This window comes from Culex quinquefasciatus, chromosome 2 (genome assembly GCF_015732765.1).
Source record: "Culex quinquefasciatus strain JHB chromosome 2, VPISU_Cqui_1.0_pri_paternal, whole genome shotgun sequence".
NCBI classification, from domain to species: domain Eukaryota; kingdom Metazoa; phylum Arthropoda; class Insecta; order Diptera; family Culicidae; genus Culex; species Culex quinquefasciatus.
Genome location: NC_051862.1, coordinates 222,082,576 through 222,097,308, shown reverse-complemented (window position 1 = coordinate 222,097,308; position 14,733 = coordinate 222,082,576). Strand labels below are relative to the sequence as shown.

The following is a 14,733-nucleotide window of genomic DNA, read 5'->3' as shown; positions in this document are numbered from 1 at the left end:
GGTATTAGGGTGGTCCAAAAAATGCAAATCCAAAAAAATCCAAATCTCGTCGGTTTTCGCAAAAACCGAATTAAAAAAAATCATGACTCCGTGACGTTTCAATCGATTTTGCTTCTCTTAGACGCAAATGAAAGGAGATTTGTTGGATTTTCAAGGAAAATCAGTCTGGAATTTGAAAAAAAAAATCTAGCCTGGAAGCTTCGAATGCTGTTTTGATCAAAGAGCCTATGTCTGAGAATATTTGTATCGGATTCCACAGGAAAATTCAAGTAATTTAGCTTTTAAAAGTCTACAAGATTATCATAAATTATCAAAAACTTGTATTCTCAATTCTGACGCCTGTTCTGCTGAAATTGGCAAATCCATTTCATGATTTCTTCACTTTTGATATGCAAAAGGTTTAAAAATAAATATGTTAAAAAATGCTTAAATTTGAATGATGATTGTCGCACCTGAATAATTCATGTTCTTTTAAGTTATAGAATCGTTTTTTTTTTTCATCGTATGATTTTGATGTCAGTAAAGTTTCAAATTACTCCACTCCAAACAATCCTCAAAACAATGTCTACTTTGATAGATCATCAACATCCCATCGGTGGCGCTGCCAATCCAAAAATAGTCCGGCCTTCATATTCCACGGCACACTGCGTTAATTTGTGGCCGAGCTTATTATTTATTATTGATTGCATTCAGAAAACACTCCACTGCTGCTGCTGCTGAAACGCACATATTTTAATGCAATGTTTTGTTTTGCAAAACTCTCCCATATATAATATTCCGCAATTATTTTAAGGGGAACATGCGGCTACTGTTCTTGTTTCGACGGTCGATTTTTTTTTCGTTATTCTGTATTCTTATATGTCGTCATAACTCGTCGAGCAGACACTGACTCCGAGGAGAGGTGGTTAGAGCGAGACGGAGCAGACCACATTTGAATTCCTCGCCGACCTCCGTCGACATCCCGCGATGTCGACGGTGCTGCTCAATAATGTTCGGCTCGGCTATTATTACTCGCCGATGAAAACCCGCCGAACCAAGCTGGTGCCTGTTTGTTCATCATTATTATTTCGCCGTATAATAATGTTGTATGTATTTATGCATATAAACTATGAATCACACGAACAAAAGACTCGGCTTTGGCTCAAAAATATATTACATTGAATGCACATGTTTTTTCGTTAATCTCGCGCTCCAAGTCGAGGATCGATCCTTTAACCCCAATATGGCACACTCCTGCGAGTTGGTTCGTGGTGGGGATTGTTCTACCAATTTCGCCCAGAGCGATACACAGCAAAACGCACACCTTCCACACTTCTTCCCGCCGAAGATCCTCGGCGCAGTAGGCCATGCCAGCATGGCTAAGAAACGATAAGAACAAAACTTGAATTACATGCATTCTGGTCTTGTGGCAGGTTACAAGCCACCACTCGGACAGACGGTGGCAATAAACTGACGCGCGGATAGATCGTCGGCACGAGGAGCGCCTAGATTTGTCGGTGGACTTGGCCCTCGGGGGTTGGCCACTACCGTCCGACCCGTCCGTCAGAGTTGGCGGCGCGAATAAATGCGATCGCACGCTGATTAGGAATGCTACAAAAATGCGCGGTAGAAATTGGTAGCTATTATGCTCCAGGTTAATCGCGATCCGAGTAGGCCGATAATTCTAAGCAGCAGCAGTCGAGGCACGGTGAATGTGGCCAACTGCGATTAGTGCGCCTGGTGGCGGTGGTTGGTGGGTTGCTGCTGCAGTGGAGTGCACTTGCGAATTTGCGTTTTGCATGTCGGACACAATTGCGCGTTGCTCCAGTTCAGCTGGTTCGATGGTGTATGCATCACCCCACCCCACCCTAATGCAGTGTGCACGTGGAATAAAAGAGGGGGAGTGATTGTACTGGGTATGTGATCGAAGCGTTTAGAAGGGTTTTAGGTGGGGTGCCTTTTGAGTTATGGGCTTCCAAAAGCACCGCAGATTAGACACTGTTGATGGGCCTTGAATTATTGGGCCAATTACCAAATTTGAGGGTTACTTTGTGAGAAAAGATGAGATTTTACTGAAATCAGATAACAAAGAAATAAACATCTTTATTGTTATTTTTTTTTTTTTCAAAAAAATCATGATATTTTTATATGCCCGGGTAAATTTTTTCTAACATGAACAGGACGAAATCTGGCCGCTTCTAAATTTAAGTATGTGTAATTTTTGAAGGTGTACAATTGAATGGTTTAATATTTCAACTTGCACAAAATCTGTACATATTTCAAGTTGTAATAATACACAGTTTTTTTACGTTTTGAAGAACTCGAAAAATGTCAAATGAAGTGTGCTATAACAATCAATGCAATATAAATCACGTAATGCTCTAAAATATGTTTTTTTTCTTATAAATATTTCGAAAAAGAACGAAAGAGCCACTTATTATAATCTGCGAGCCAAAATGAGCGCCCCAATGAAAATAGTGATTTTGCCCACCTCTAGAAAAAAATGTTTTAAAGTTTAGATGCATTTTAAAACAAAATAGTGATGTGCGTAACTCCACTCTCCGAAGTCCTTGCCAACATTTTACACAGGATAATCGAATTTACAAATAGTCTGATCACAAAATTATATTTTTATCAAAGTATGGATCTCAAACTTCAAACATGACTCCAAAAATGCTTCAAAGGGATCTGATTTTGGTTAATCCACGATGGCGGCAAAAATGGTGTCAATGATACTGTCAAGGTAGATAGATAAGATAAGGTAAAACGAATTTTTCATCTGTCAAAAACATAGTTGGAACCTGATTTCATATGGAGATATTCAGGAAAGTGAAAATTCAACGTTTTTTTTGTGCTGATTGGGTAGCTGCAAAAATAAGATTTTTTGCAGCAAACGTCATACATTTATCCGACGAATCGAAAAGTATTATTTCTTGATTATGTTATTTTTGGTGAAGAAAATAGGCCATTTCGTCGTTCAAAAATGACAAGAAAAGTGACTAGTTTCAAGACGGAATTGCAAAAATGATTTGTTTTTCCTTATTTTATTCAGTTTATATACCATAAAAAAGCAATAAAATTTTCACTTTTCTGAAAATCTCCATTTATTACCCGGTTTTAGTGACAAATATTTTGTAACTCGAATCTTCGAGAAGTCGAGTATGGACTGTATTTTATTTTTGAATGACTTAAAAATAATTCTTTAATTAAATAATTATATTATAAATTAGCTCCTTAGCACTTTGATGAATTCAGATCAGAACAAACGCTATCCCTTTTTGCTCCTCACCAAAAAAACCCAACAAAACTGAGTGAGCAATTTCCGCGCGCAGTTCAATTGTAAAACAAGAATTTAAAAAAAACGGTAGCAAAACAAAGCGCGCGCGCTTAAAACGGGTGCAAATACACAATTCGACAGTGCGAGAGGGCCCCCAGCTGATGACGGCACACCACGCCGATGGGGAGGGCGCCACGCCACGCTGGAAAACCACGAGGGGAAAAGGCTTTCGCGAGGCTCGCGAGCATTTAGCTCGCGTTTCTCGTCGTCGACTCGTTTTTTTTTGTTTTGTTTCATTTTCAATTTGCATGAATAAAGAATGCACTCGATAATTACACATGATTCGAGGCTGTGTTTTTGCTTTCTCACCTGTCAAATGAAAAGCTTGTAAAAGCCATTAAGCATTGCTTCCCCCCGCCGTTTGCACAGCCTACTTTGATACTTTTGACTGACTGACTGCTCTGTCGAAGAGTTGGCTCGGTGCTCGTTTGACTGAGCTACCGTTTTTTTTTCTCTTTATTTTTTCGAAAAATTTGCACCACCGCTAAACGAGCAACGCGTAATGTGCACTTTCGCACAGTTTCAGCGATACCTGTGTGGGTAAGGTAAAAGTTCGCAACTTGCTCAAACCCACGAGGAGGGTACAACGAGATCAAACTGGGCCCTAAACTGCACCGTTTACCCCACTAATTGACTAACTGGGCTCTGGTGCGTTTACGCAGCTAAACTGTCGGAAAATGTTGCACCCCGCAAATGACCAGACCAGAGTCCGCGGGCGCGGGAAATAAAATTTCATGCGTGAGCGCGCGCGTCACTTTGGAGCGGAATACGCAATACGAAATCCAATCCAAGTTGGCGTGCCATTTCCGTCCACGTTCGTTGATTCCGCTTCCTATTCCATTTCGTACTCTCACTCGCAGAACACCTTGGATCTAGTGAGCCGAAAAAAATAAAAATAAAATCGTTCGAGCCAGCCAAAGCCTCCTATGGTGTAAACAAGGGATTAGAAGCAGAAAGATTTCGCGCTCCAATGAGTTTTCTCATTACAGTGCGCCTCCTATGGCTTTCGGGGTGGTGCTGATGAGATGACGGTCGGTTCGGGGTTCGGGGTTTTGGACACAACACAAAGTCGGTCTACCGGCAGAAACATATCTGCTGAAAGGCTGAAAGCGTGTGCGGTGAAGAAGATATTTTTATCGCTGAGGGCAGGCAAATTCAGACAGAGCATAGAAATCTGCTGGGCATCTGCTGCAACACTAGAATTATGCTTATGATTAGTATTGTATGTGCGGTAGGGAGGCGCATGAGCGCGAAAACAACAACAGCAAAAAGCAAAAAAAAAAACTTCTATGCGCTGTTCAAGCTCATGTTGTATGAATGCATGTTGAGCGATTTTTTCGTTTGTTACAGTTTCATTCTGACGAGAGAGAAAAAAAAAATTATACACATTCGAGGGCCATTCGTTTTTAAGCCGGAGCGCAATGAGGGGATGAAGTTATGATGGGTCTCTTTGTTGTGCTGTTTGAAGTCTGTGTTTTTTTACAGACGAATATGTTGTGTACACACGGTTGCAGATGCAGTTTTGCTGTAGTTGCGCTGGTTTTGCTGCATTGACAAAGTTTGACTTGACACGCCAAAACCAAATTATGGGTCTCTCCAGGAACTGGTGTAATACGAGGCCTTGACAATCGTTAATGAGGGATTTCCACGTAGAATCGTCGCTAATCGTTGTTTTTTAGGATTTTGGTTTTCAATTTAATTCAAACAAGGTAGTGATTTTAAAAGAAATGGAATTCTGGCGTAAATGATTAATGTGTTTCACTGACATTATATTATTTATCATAATTTATTCCACTAAACAAAACATGAACTGTGCAAAAATGTGCAGCAGAATCATTTTTGTAAAGGCTTGGTTCAAAGTTAAACTTCAATTTTAAGTCATTTCCATACAAATTTTAAGTCATTGCCATACAAAAGAAATATTTTTTGTATGGATCGTGGACAATCATCAAATCCAAATTATATATTAAATTGTTTGTTTGTATTTTTTATAAATTGCACTATTAAAAAATGGAATTTGTCATTTTCAATTTATTTGCTTTACAGTCATCCCACATATTCGGAACGGTTTCCAGATCGGCCAATGTTCAAAAAATCATAGCAAATCGATATTGAACTTAATGACTCGCTTTTACCTTCATTTGAAAGCTTTTCTTGCGATCTTTCGAATGCTGTATCGAACATCTGCAAATTTTAACTTTTATATGAAGTTTTTGAAGAATTACTTTGACCCTTGAAATCCACAAATTCGGAACACTTTTTTCTTACGAATGTAAACAAACTTTGGATCTCTCCAGGAGTACATATTTATTACCAAATAATGACTTCACACACTGAAACCAATAAAACTCAAGCTAAGTGATGTTTTATACATGGGTAATTCTCTACCAACTCACACGAAATCGGGAAATGTTGCCCCGACCCCTCTTCGATTTGCATGAAACTTTGTCCTAAGGGGTAACTTTTGTCCCTGATCACGAAACCGAGGTCCGTTTTTTGATATCTCGTGACGGAGGGGCGGTACGACCCCTTCCATTTTTGAACATGCGAAAAAAGAGGTGTTTTTCAACAATTTGCAGCCTGAAACGGTGATGAGACAGAAATTTGGTGTCAAAGGGACTTTTATGTAAAATTAGACGCCCGATTTGATGGCGTACTCAGAATTCCGAATAAACGTATTTTTCATCGAAAAAAATACTAAAAAAGTTTTAAAAATTCTCCCATTTTCCGTTACTTGACTGTAAAAATTTTTGGAACATGTCATTTTATGGGAAATTTAATGTTCTTTTAGAATCTACATTGTCCCAGAAGGGTCATTTTTTCATTTAAAACAAAATTTTTCATTTTAAAATTTCGTGTTTTTTCTAACTTTGCAGGGTTATTTTTTAGAGTGTAACAATGTTCTACAAAGTTGTAGAGCAGACAATTACAAAAATTTTGATATATAGACATAAGGGAATTGCTAATAAACATCACGAGTTATCGCGATTTTACGAAAAAAAGTTTTGAAAAAGTTACTTTTTGCGTTTCTCTTTGTTTCGTCGTCCGTGTCGGTCGCGGGTGACCATGAACGGCCATGATCGATGACGACCAACTTTTTCAAAACTTTTTTTCGTAAAATCGCGATAACTCGTGATGTTTATAAGCAAACCCCTTATGTCTATATATCAAAATTTTTGTAATTGTCTGCTCTACAATTTTGTAGAACATTGTTACACTCTTAAAAATAACCCTGCAAAGTTAGAAAAAACATGAAATTTTAAAATGAAAATTTTTGTTCTAAATGAAAAAATGACCCTTCTGGGACAATGTAGATTCGAAAAGTACATTAAATTTCCCATAAAATGACATGTCCCAAAATTTTTTACAGTCGAGTAACGGAAAATGGGAGAATTTTTAAAACTTTTTTAGTGTTTTTTTCGATGAAAAATACGTTTATTCGGAATTCTGAGTACGCCATCTAATCGGGCGTCTAATTTTACACACAAGTCCCTTTGACACCAAATTTCTATCTCATCACCGTTTCAGGCTGCAAATTATTGAAAAACACCTCTTTTTCACATGTTCAAAAATGGAAGGGGTCGTACCGCCCCTCCGTCACGAGATATCAAAAAACGGACCTCGGATTCGTGATCAAGGACAAAAATTACCCCTTAGGACAAAGTTTCATGCAAATCGAAGAGGGGTCGGGGCAACTGCTGTGTGAGTTGGCGGAGAATTACCCACATGGTTTGATAACTTTTTTTGTGAAAATATTAGTTAAATTCAGGTGTTCCACAATTGTGGGAGGCACAATAATATCCCACAATTATGAAACAGGCCATTTGGAGGCAGTGTTTTGCTGCTCTGGATAAAATAGTCTTGGAATGAAGTTTTTTGTTCAAAAAGTACTACTTTTACTAGTGAAATAGCAAGATAATGTTCAAATGAAGGTTCTAAAAATAGTAAGGTCGACAGAAAAGCTACTTTTGGCATGTTATTGACAAATTATCATAAAAGTGTTCCGAATTTGTGGGTGTTCCGAATATGTGGGATGACTGTATTTTAAAATTGGGTACTAAAGTCCTATGTCAATTTTTATGTACAACGGTAAAAAACACGATTAAAAACCATTTCTGATCACTTTTTTTCATTTTAATGCAAATATTTTTTTGACAAGACAACATTTTTTCGATGGATCAACTATGATCCCCTTGGAACGAGCTGTCAAGTAGGAGCTTTTCTGTCAAGAAGGACCGCGAGGTTAATTTTTCAAAATTGATTTAAAAATCCATTTGAAACTCTTTGTGCTCGTACAAAGGGTCATTGTACTCAGAAAAATAAGCTTTATCGCTGTAAATAATAATATCAGCAATCTGAGCTTCATTTTAGGACCCAATTGCATCACCTGATTTTTCTTGAGCCAGTCATAACAAATATTGAATTGTTTTGATTTGCTTTCATTTGTTACAAATACATGAAATAAACTAATAACAAACATAATGCTCAATGGCAAACGCTCAAGACTACAATTCAATTAATATTATCAAAAAGTCTTTAAATACACATATCGGATTCAAATGACCGAGGATTAGGATTCACCAAAAATGTATGTGCGATGTTAACTAAAAACCAGTTTTTTGCCGTTCTAGCAAATACTCATTTAATTGAAGTTATTTTTAGTGTAAAGTTTTTTCCCGCATGAATGTTATTTGCAGTTAAGATTAGTGTCAAATTTCAAAATAATATCGAAAGGAATTAATTTTCGGCACAAGTGTTGATTTAAGACACATCTAAGGAATAAGTTCCTGTTTATTCGAATACTGTTTATTCATCGAATACACAAAAAAACGTTTTTTCTTGTTTGACCGTTTCATCATTTGATCAAATAAAATAAATAAAGAGAAAATACTAAATTTATAATTTAAAATGGGATTCATAAAAAAGATTGAAAACAATATGAAAAACGAAAACACAAAAACCTCCATACTGAATTTAAAAAAAAATGTATATATTTTTATTTTAGTCCTAAATTTTGCAATTGGACACACAAAAATATCGTGCTCTTTTCTCAATAATAAGTTTTTTTTACGAAACGATGGAAATTTACAAAAACTCACAAAAATATTTGGAATAACTCATATAGAGTGAAGAAAAAGGGTGGTAAATACACACACTTTTTTTTTGTAAATTTGGAAGGTTAAATATTACCATTATTATGATGTAATTTTACCTCAATTTAGACTGAAAAGTTACATTACATTGGTAAAATTACATTTTTTTTCTGACATAAAAGATGTACCCGTTTCCAGATATAATATTAGCATGATTTTTTTTACTGTACAGTTCAATTTAAAAAAAATGCGAAGGGTTTTAAACAAGCCATATTTTTTAGCAAAATAATTTCTTATTAATTTTACACAATATAAAATTATACAAAAAACAGAACTGTGGTATTTGCGAAAAATAAATTGGAAGCATGATTTGATCTCATTTTTTCAAATGAATTTAATACGGATTGGTTGATCTCAATCATACTTCAAGAACTCAACATTCATGTTAATTTTAATATTAAAAAAAATTAATCAAATGAAGAAATTTTCAAAAATGAGATTTTATCAAACTAAGCTTCTATGCGATATTTTAGAAGATTTATTTTCTAAGCATGAGTTAAAAACTTTGATTTATTCATGTTCTTGTTGACATATTTGTTTAAGATTTGTTAAGAAGTCGATTAGACGAATAAAACGAAATAAATATGAATTTATTACATTTTAAATCTGTAGAACAACAAAGAACACAAGATTTCTAAAAAATAAACAAGCCTTGAGTTGTAATTCGTATCTGGAATGTTTTATAAATTTATGATTTTTTTTGCAGTTTTTTAACTTTTAAAATAATAAATAGTTCGAGAGGAAAATGTTTCTTATATCGGACTTGACTAAGGGAAAACTGTATTCAATTATTATTTTTTAAACTTTATTTATCTGTCTAGATATTCATTTATATAAACATTCAATAAATGAAAAGATAACTGAGTGTCCAAAAGGGTGACAATAAAAAAAATCGATATCAGAGAACCCTCTGACTCGATTCCTTAGGCCAATTTGATTTGAGTTGTTTTTATTTGCAAGCTATTGCTTCACCTTTATTAACTAATATCAAATCTGTGAAAAAATAAATAAACCAGCTTACCACCAAGAAGATTAGTTAAGGCGTCCAAAAATGCTTCTAAATATGTTTAAAGTTTCTTTTTATGTCCTTAAAGACAATGTGTCGAAAGTATGAAATGATAATGATGAAAATATTTGCGTAATCAAATAAGAATATACAATGATAAACTCATTCATCAGTGTCTACAGAGCTCTAAAATTAAATAATTTGAAACTGCTAAACAAATAATAAACCGAAAACATTTCTTTTCAAAGATGACATGAAACTATGTTACTTGAAGTAATCTTTATACTGCCCATAATTGAAGATTCGGCTATTTTGCCAAATCAAACTCCGAAATAATCGTGTTTTAGTGTTCGTCACCAAATCTTCACCAAGGCAATTTCAAAGGGAAAAGGGATATTAGCCAAAACTAAAGAAATTCAAGTTTTGGAAGATGCGTTAGAACATCCTCTACCACCTTGAGCAAAAATCTCGATTTTGCCAAAAGTTGATAATAGCCGGTTTTACAATGATGGGCAGTAAACTTAAAAATATTTATTGAAATCAAGTTTCTTCCAATTAAAGTTGATGCAAAATAAAGAACGTTCTGAAAAAATCATATAATATAAAAATGAAATCATCATATTAAATATAAAACAGCATTTGATATTGCTGTGTATAGAATTTATTTTGTTGTAGAACAAACATTCATCTGAACAATTTTTGATTACATTTTGATTTTTTTGACGTTGCAGTGTTTAAAAATGAATGATACATTTTTAAACGTAATAACGATTCGGTTTATTCCAAAGCACTTTAAAACTATACGTTTGAATCCAAAATCAAAATTTTTACTTGATAAATTAAATAAATATGGTTAAATTTAAGAGATAAATCCTAATAATTGGAAGACAATTTTTGTTGAAATTTATTTTGAGATTCTTTAGAAAGCAATTTAACAACAAATCCATCGTTGGATTGAAATCTTTCTGACAAAAATGATTCACAATTCCACTACAGCCCGTCGCAAACCTTAAATCATCCCCTAGTAAGCACACCTGACTACACCGACGACTTATCATCGTTCATAGCTCAACCTTAATCACACGGTGGAGAGCTCGAACGCGCGCGCGACTTGCTAGTAGATTATTATCGCCCAGTCCGCAAGTACGAACAATAATACGCGATCAACTTGTACTTCTATAATTGGACGCCGATCTCCTTGGGGTACATGTACGTGTCCTTCAGCCCGCGCGGTCGTCACCAATTATGAATTTTGAGTTTGGAGTTTTTTGTTACGCAGAGATGCAAAGAAGCAGAACTTAAGAAAAGGCAAACACAAACAGGCACCACACACCGTCTAAGGTTAGAAGTTTAAAACATGAATAGACTAGTTTTTGTTCTAGGAGATAAGAGATTCAGCCTCACCTGGCGGTGGTACAGTCGCGGTAGAGGACGTCAAAGTCCTTGCAGGAGAGCAGCTTGCACCGATTGACGCCGGGTTGGATGGCACCGAGGCCACGCAGTATCCGCACCTGTTCGACGTTGCAGACGAGCGGCACGATGTCCAGCCGCTTGAGCTTGGTGTAGACGGTGTGGAGTCCGCCGACGAGGTGCTTCAGGAACAGCTCGAAAGCTTGCGGGAGGCAGAGCATGGTATCGCCCTGGATCATGAAGGCGGCCACTTTGTGACCCCGGTAGTCGACCAGTTTGCACTCGTTGGCCGTGGGGTCGGAGCTGGAGATCGGGGGTGGGCTGTTGTACGACCTGGGAGGAACATGGTGATGGGCGGCGGCCATCAGATCGAGCGGGCTGGCGTGGTGCATGAAGGAGTTGAGCAGTCCGAGGCCGTGCGGTGGAATGTGGGACAGATTGCCGGCCATCCGCGGCGGCATCCCGACCATGGCCATTGCACTGGGCGTTGAGACGTGCGGTGGGCTCAACGGGTGGGGCATTCCCATCATCTGCTGCGGGGTCGCTCCCAGGGGACTAGAGGCCATCTGCCGGCCGCCGGACATGTCACGGTGGTTCATCGAAACCGGTCCGCGATCCGAGCCGCCGTGACTGCCGTTGTTGTGGTGCTGCCGGCTGTCCATCGGCGGACTGCCCGGCGTCGGAGTTCGAGTCTTGTCCATGGTGTGGCCACCACCGTTGTGCGTATGGGGCATCGCTGGCGACGACAGGTTGCGACCCCGGGAATCGTTCGAAGACGCTACACTGTGATCACTGGCCGTCGATGCCGAATCCATTGCACTGTCCATAATATCTTTGCGTACACGCAACACTTTTGCAGCCTTTTTGATGGTCAGTTGGTCGTAGAGTTGAGGACAACACACAATATACTTCAATCTCACAACACTTGCACTTGTTAATTTCTCATTCAACTAAATTTTCTCATATTTTCAACCTTTCTTAAAACCAGCTTCTTCACCATTCAAACCACCACTAAATTATTTCTTTCTCATATTTTCATCCCTAAAATCCCACCACATCACGCGACGCAGCGACGACGACGACCTGAACCGCGGGTGTGGGCGCGCGAATGCCAATTGTACGACTGACTGTGAATTGTGTACGACGTTTTCGGCGGGAGACCCCGGTAAGCCGTTAATTCCCGCGCCGTCCGGCCGTTACTCACGAAGAAATTAAAGCCCGCGCGCGGCCCACAAACACACGTTTTTCCTTCACGCGCGCTGCGGTCTGCTCCACAATCGTAATCGAATTGGTCTCGGAATCTCAGTAGGCTGCACCGCACCGTCGTTTTCTTCAGCGACGCTTAGAGCAACACGCAGAGACACTCACTCACTTCAAGCAGGCGTTGCTGCACCTCACAAACTCTTCCAAGTCACAGCGGGCCCAGTCGAAGCAACCCGGGAGCACCGTCGACGAAACACACGAGAAACCGTCGCCGCAGTCACACGAATAATAAATAACAGTTTTAAAAATATATATTAGAGAACGAATCACTTAATCGTATAACATTGAAATGAAACAAAAATAGGTGGGTTGTATTTTCATTTCCATTTCATTTTCAATTCAACTCCGACTTCATCTGTATCTTACATATGTACGAGAGAACGGCGAGCGCGCCCACCAACACCACCACGGGCGCGCGTATGCTCGAGCGAAAGCTCGAGCGAGACAACAAACGTCGACTCTCACTCACACACCACAAACCCCGCACGCACACTCGGACAGTCGTCGGTGTCACTTCAGGTTATCCGCGCTCCAGCATCGTGCTTTCTCTATCGCGCTCCATGGCCTGCTGCTGGCGGCGCTGGCAGAGAGTGTGTGGAAAAGTGTGTGGAGTGGGTTGGTGCTACTGCCTACTGTGTTTTTTGCCCACACACACGCACTCACACTCGTGCACGTGGAAGAGAGCGTTGCGGGAAGAGAGTGAGAATGAACGAGAGAGGGAGCGAAATTGTTGTTGTGGAGCAAAGCTCGCGCGAACGATAACAAGTAGGCGATGGGGTGGGCAGTGTTGCAAGCTGGAAGAATCGGTTTCTTTTTTGTTTGATTCCGGAGCAAGAATGTTTGAGGAGGTATGTTAGCGGTTCCCCATGGCCATAACATACCTAGAAATATAGTAACTTCTCTACTATGGACGTGATATTTAAGCATAATAGAGAAAGCGTAAGGCTGGTACAAATATTTTTAAAAGTTTTTGTCATCAAACATGTACTCGGTTGTCATTTAAGTGACCATTCATAAACCACGTGGACATTTTTTTTTTAAATGTCAGACCCCCGCCCCCCTCCGTCATGGACAATTTTCTTACAAAACAAATCTATTTTGTATGGAGCGTGGACAAGCGCTGAAACCCCATCCGCCAAGGATGGTCCCAAATGATTTTTCCAAAAAACATAATATGATATTAAATGATAGGGCTCTTACAATAATATTTTGAGCTAGGGGTATGAATAGTGTTACCAGACGTATTCTTTTTAGAGTACATGTATTTTTTTGAGCCGAAAAAATTGCGTACTCTTCTTTTGCAAAAACTAGCTTTGTGTACTCTTTTTTGAACTTTGCGGGTGATGATAGTCTTTTATTTTTGCCTTCCTCACCTTACCGAGGAAAGGCTATATAATCACTTGAGAAACGAAATTCTTAATTTGACCTCCTAGACCCACCTTCATGTATACATATCGACTCAGAATCAAATTCTGAGCAAATGTCTGTGTGTGTGGTGGGATGTTGATCAAAAAATTTGCACCGGATTATCTCGGCACTGGCTGAACCGATTTGAACCGTTATGGTCTCATTCGATCCGTCTTGGGGTCCAATAAGTCGCTATTGAAAATTATAAAGTTTGGTTAAGTACTACAAAAGTTATTCTAAAAAAACAATCTTATCAAAAATCCGGAAGATTGTAAAAAGGGTGGTTTTTGTAAGCAACCCTATCATATTATACATTTTTAGAAAGGTATTGAAAAGGCCTTTCCAACGAGTTCAAAAGATTGAAGATCTGACAACCCAATCAAAAGTTATAAGCACATTAGTGCCCTGAGTTATGAAGATCTGACTACCCAATCTGATGGTATGAACAGGGATGGGATAATCGCGAAAAAATCAATTTCGCTTGCGAATTTTTTTCACCCGCGAAAAAGAAAGGAGGCAAATCACGCAAAAGAAAATCGCTCCCGAAATTCTCCCAGAAAATCAATCTGCTGATGATTTTTTGTGAATTTCCTTGTTAGCACCACTCAAAATTATTTTTTTTTCTTTTTGTTTACGCACATTGCCCATCTACAAAATGTTACAGGCCAATTTCCGACGTGTAATGTTACACTTGCAAGTGTAGTAGTGAAAGAGATGATCCGCCGAATAATCAAGATGATGATTTTTTAAGATTCTTTTTACCGATCTTTCGTGCGCGAGAGAGGAGAGCATGCTCCCTTCGGATTTTTTCTCTTGATGAACATCCAATGATTTTCTTTTGATGATGATTATTCCATCGCTGGGTATGAATAATAAATCAAGTTGATAGAACACTGAAAGGTCTGCCCTTTTGTATCTATTTTGGCTAGCATTACCCTCTAAATGTGAGGAAGGCACCAATCACCTAAGGGTGGATTAAGTAACGTTTTTAAAATATCTTTTACATTTGAAACAAAGGCTTAAGCGGATCTGTTTAATATTTCTAGACTTTTGCACATATTTTGCGCAGTTTCTTATCATTTTTATTAAAACCATTTACAGAATTAATCAATTTGAACAACAGTTACAAAGTTATTGTTAATTTCTGAAGTTTTTTTTTGAAAAGGTTTAATAAACCA

General features: G+C 38.3%; 1 protein-coding gene across 12 annotated transcripts in view; it reads right to left on the bottom strand.

Moving 5' to 3' along the window:
* The window catches only part of LOC6049489 (dachshund homolog 2), a 62,629-nt gene extending 50,009 nt beyond the window's left edge, over positions 1 to 12,620 (bottom strand). For 3 of the 12 annotated variants that reach the window (XM_038257570.1, XM_038257568.1, XM_038257569.1), the window contains exon 1: positions 10,880 to 12,612. In XM_038257570.1, coding sequence (XP_038113498.1) covers positions 10,880 to 11,712 — 833 coding nt within the window. In that variant the 5' untranslated portion in view covers positions 11,713 to 12,612. Of the gene's footprint in view, positions 1 to 10,879 lie in introns of all 12 variants that reach the window. The other 9 variants (XM_038257571.1, XM_038257572.1, XM_038257562.1 and 6 more) reach the window with 6 other exon arrangements.
* Positions 12,621 to 14,733: the final 2,113 nt, after the last annotated feature.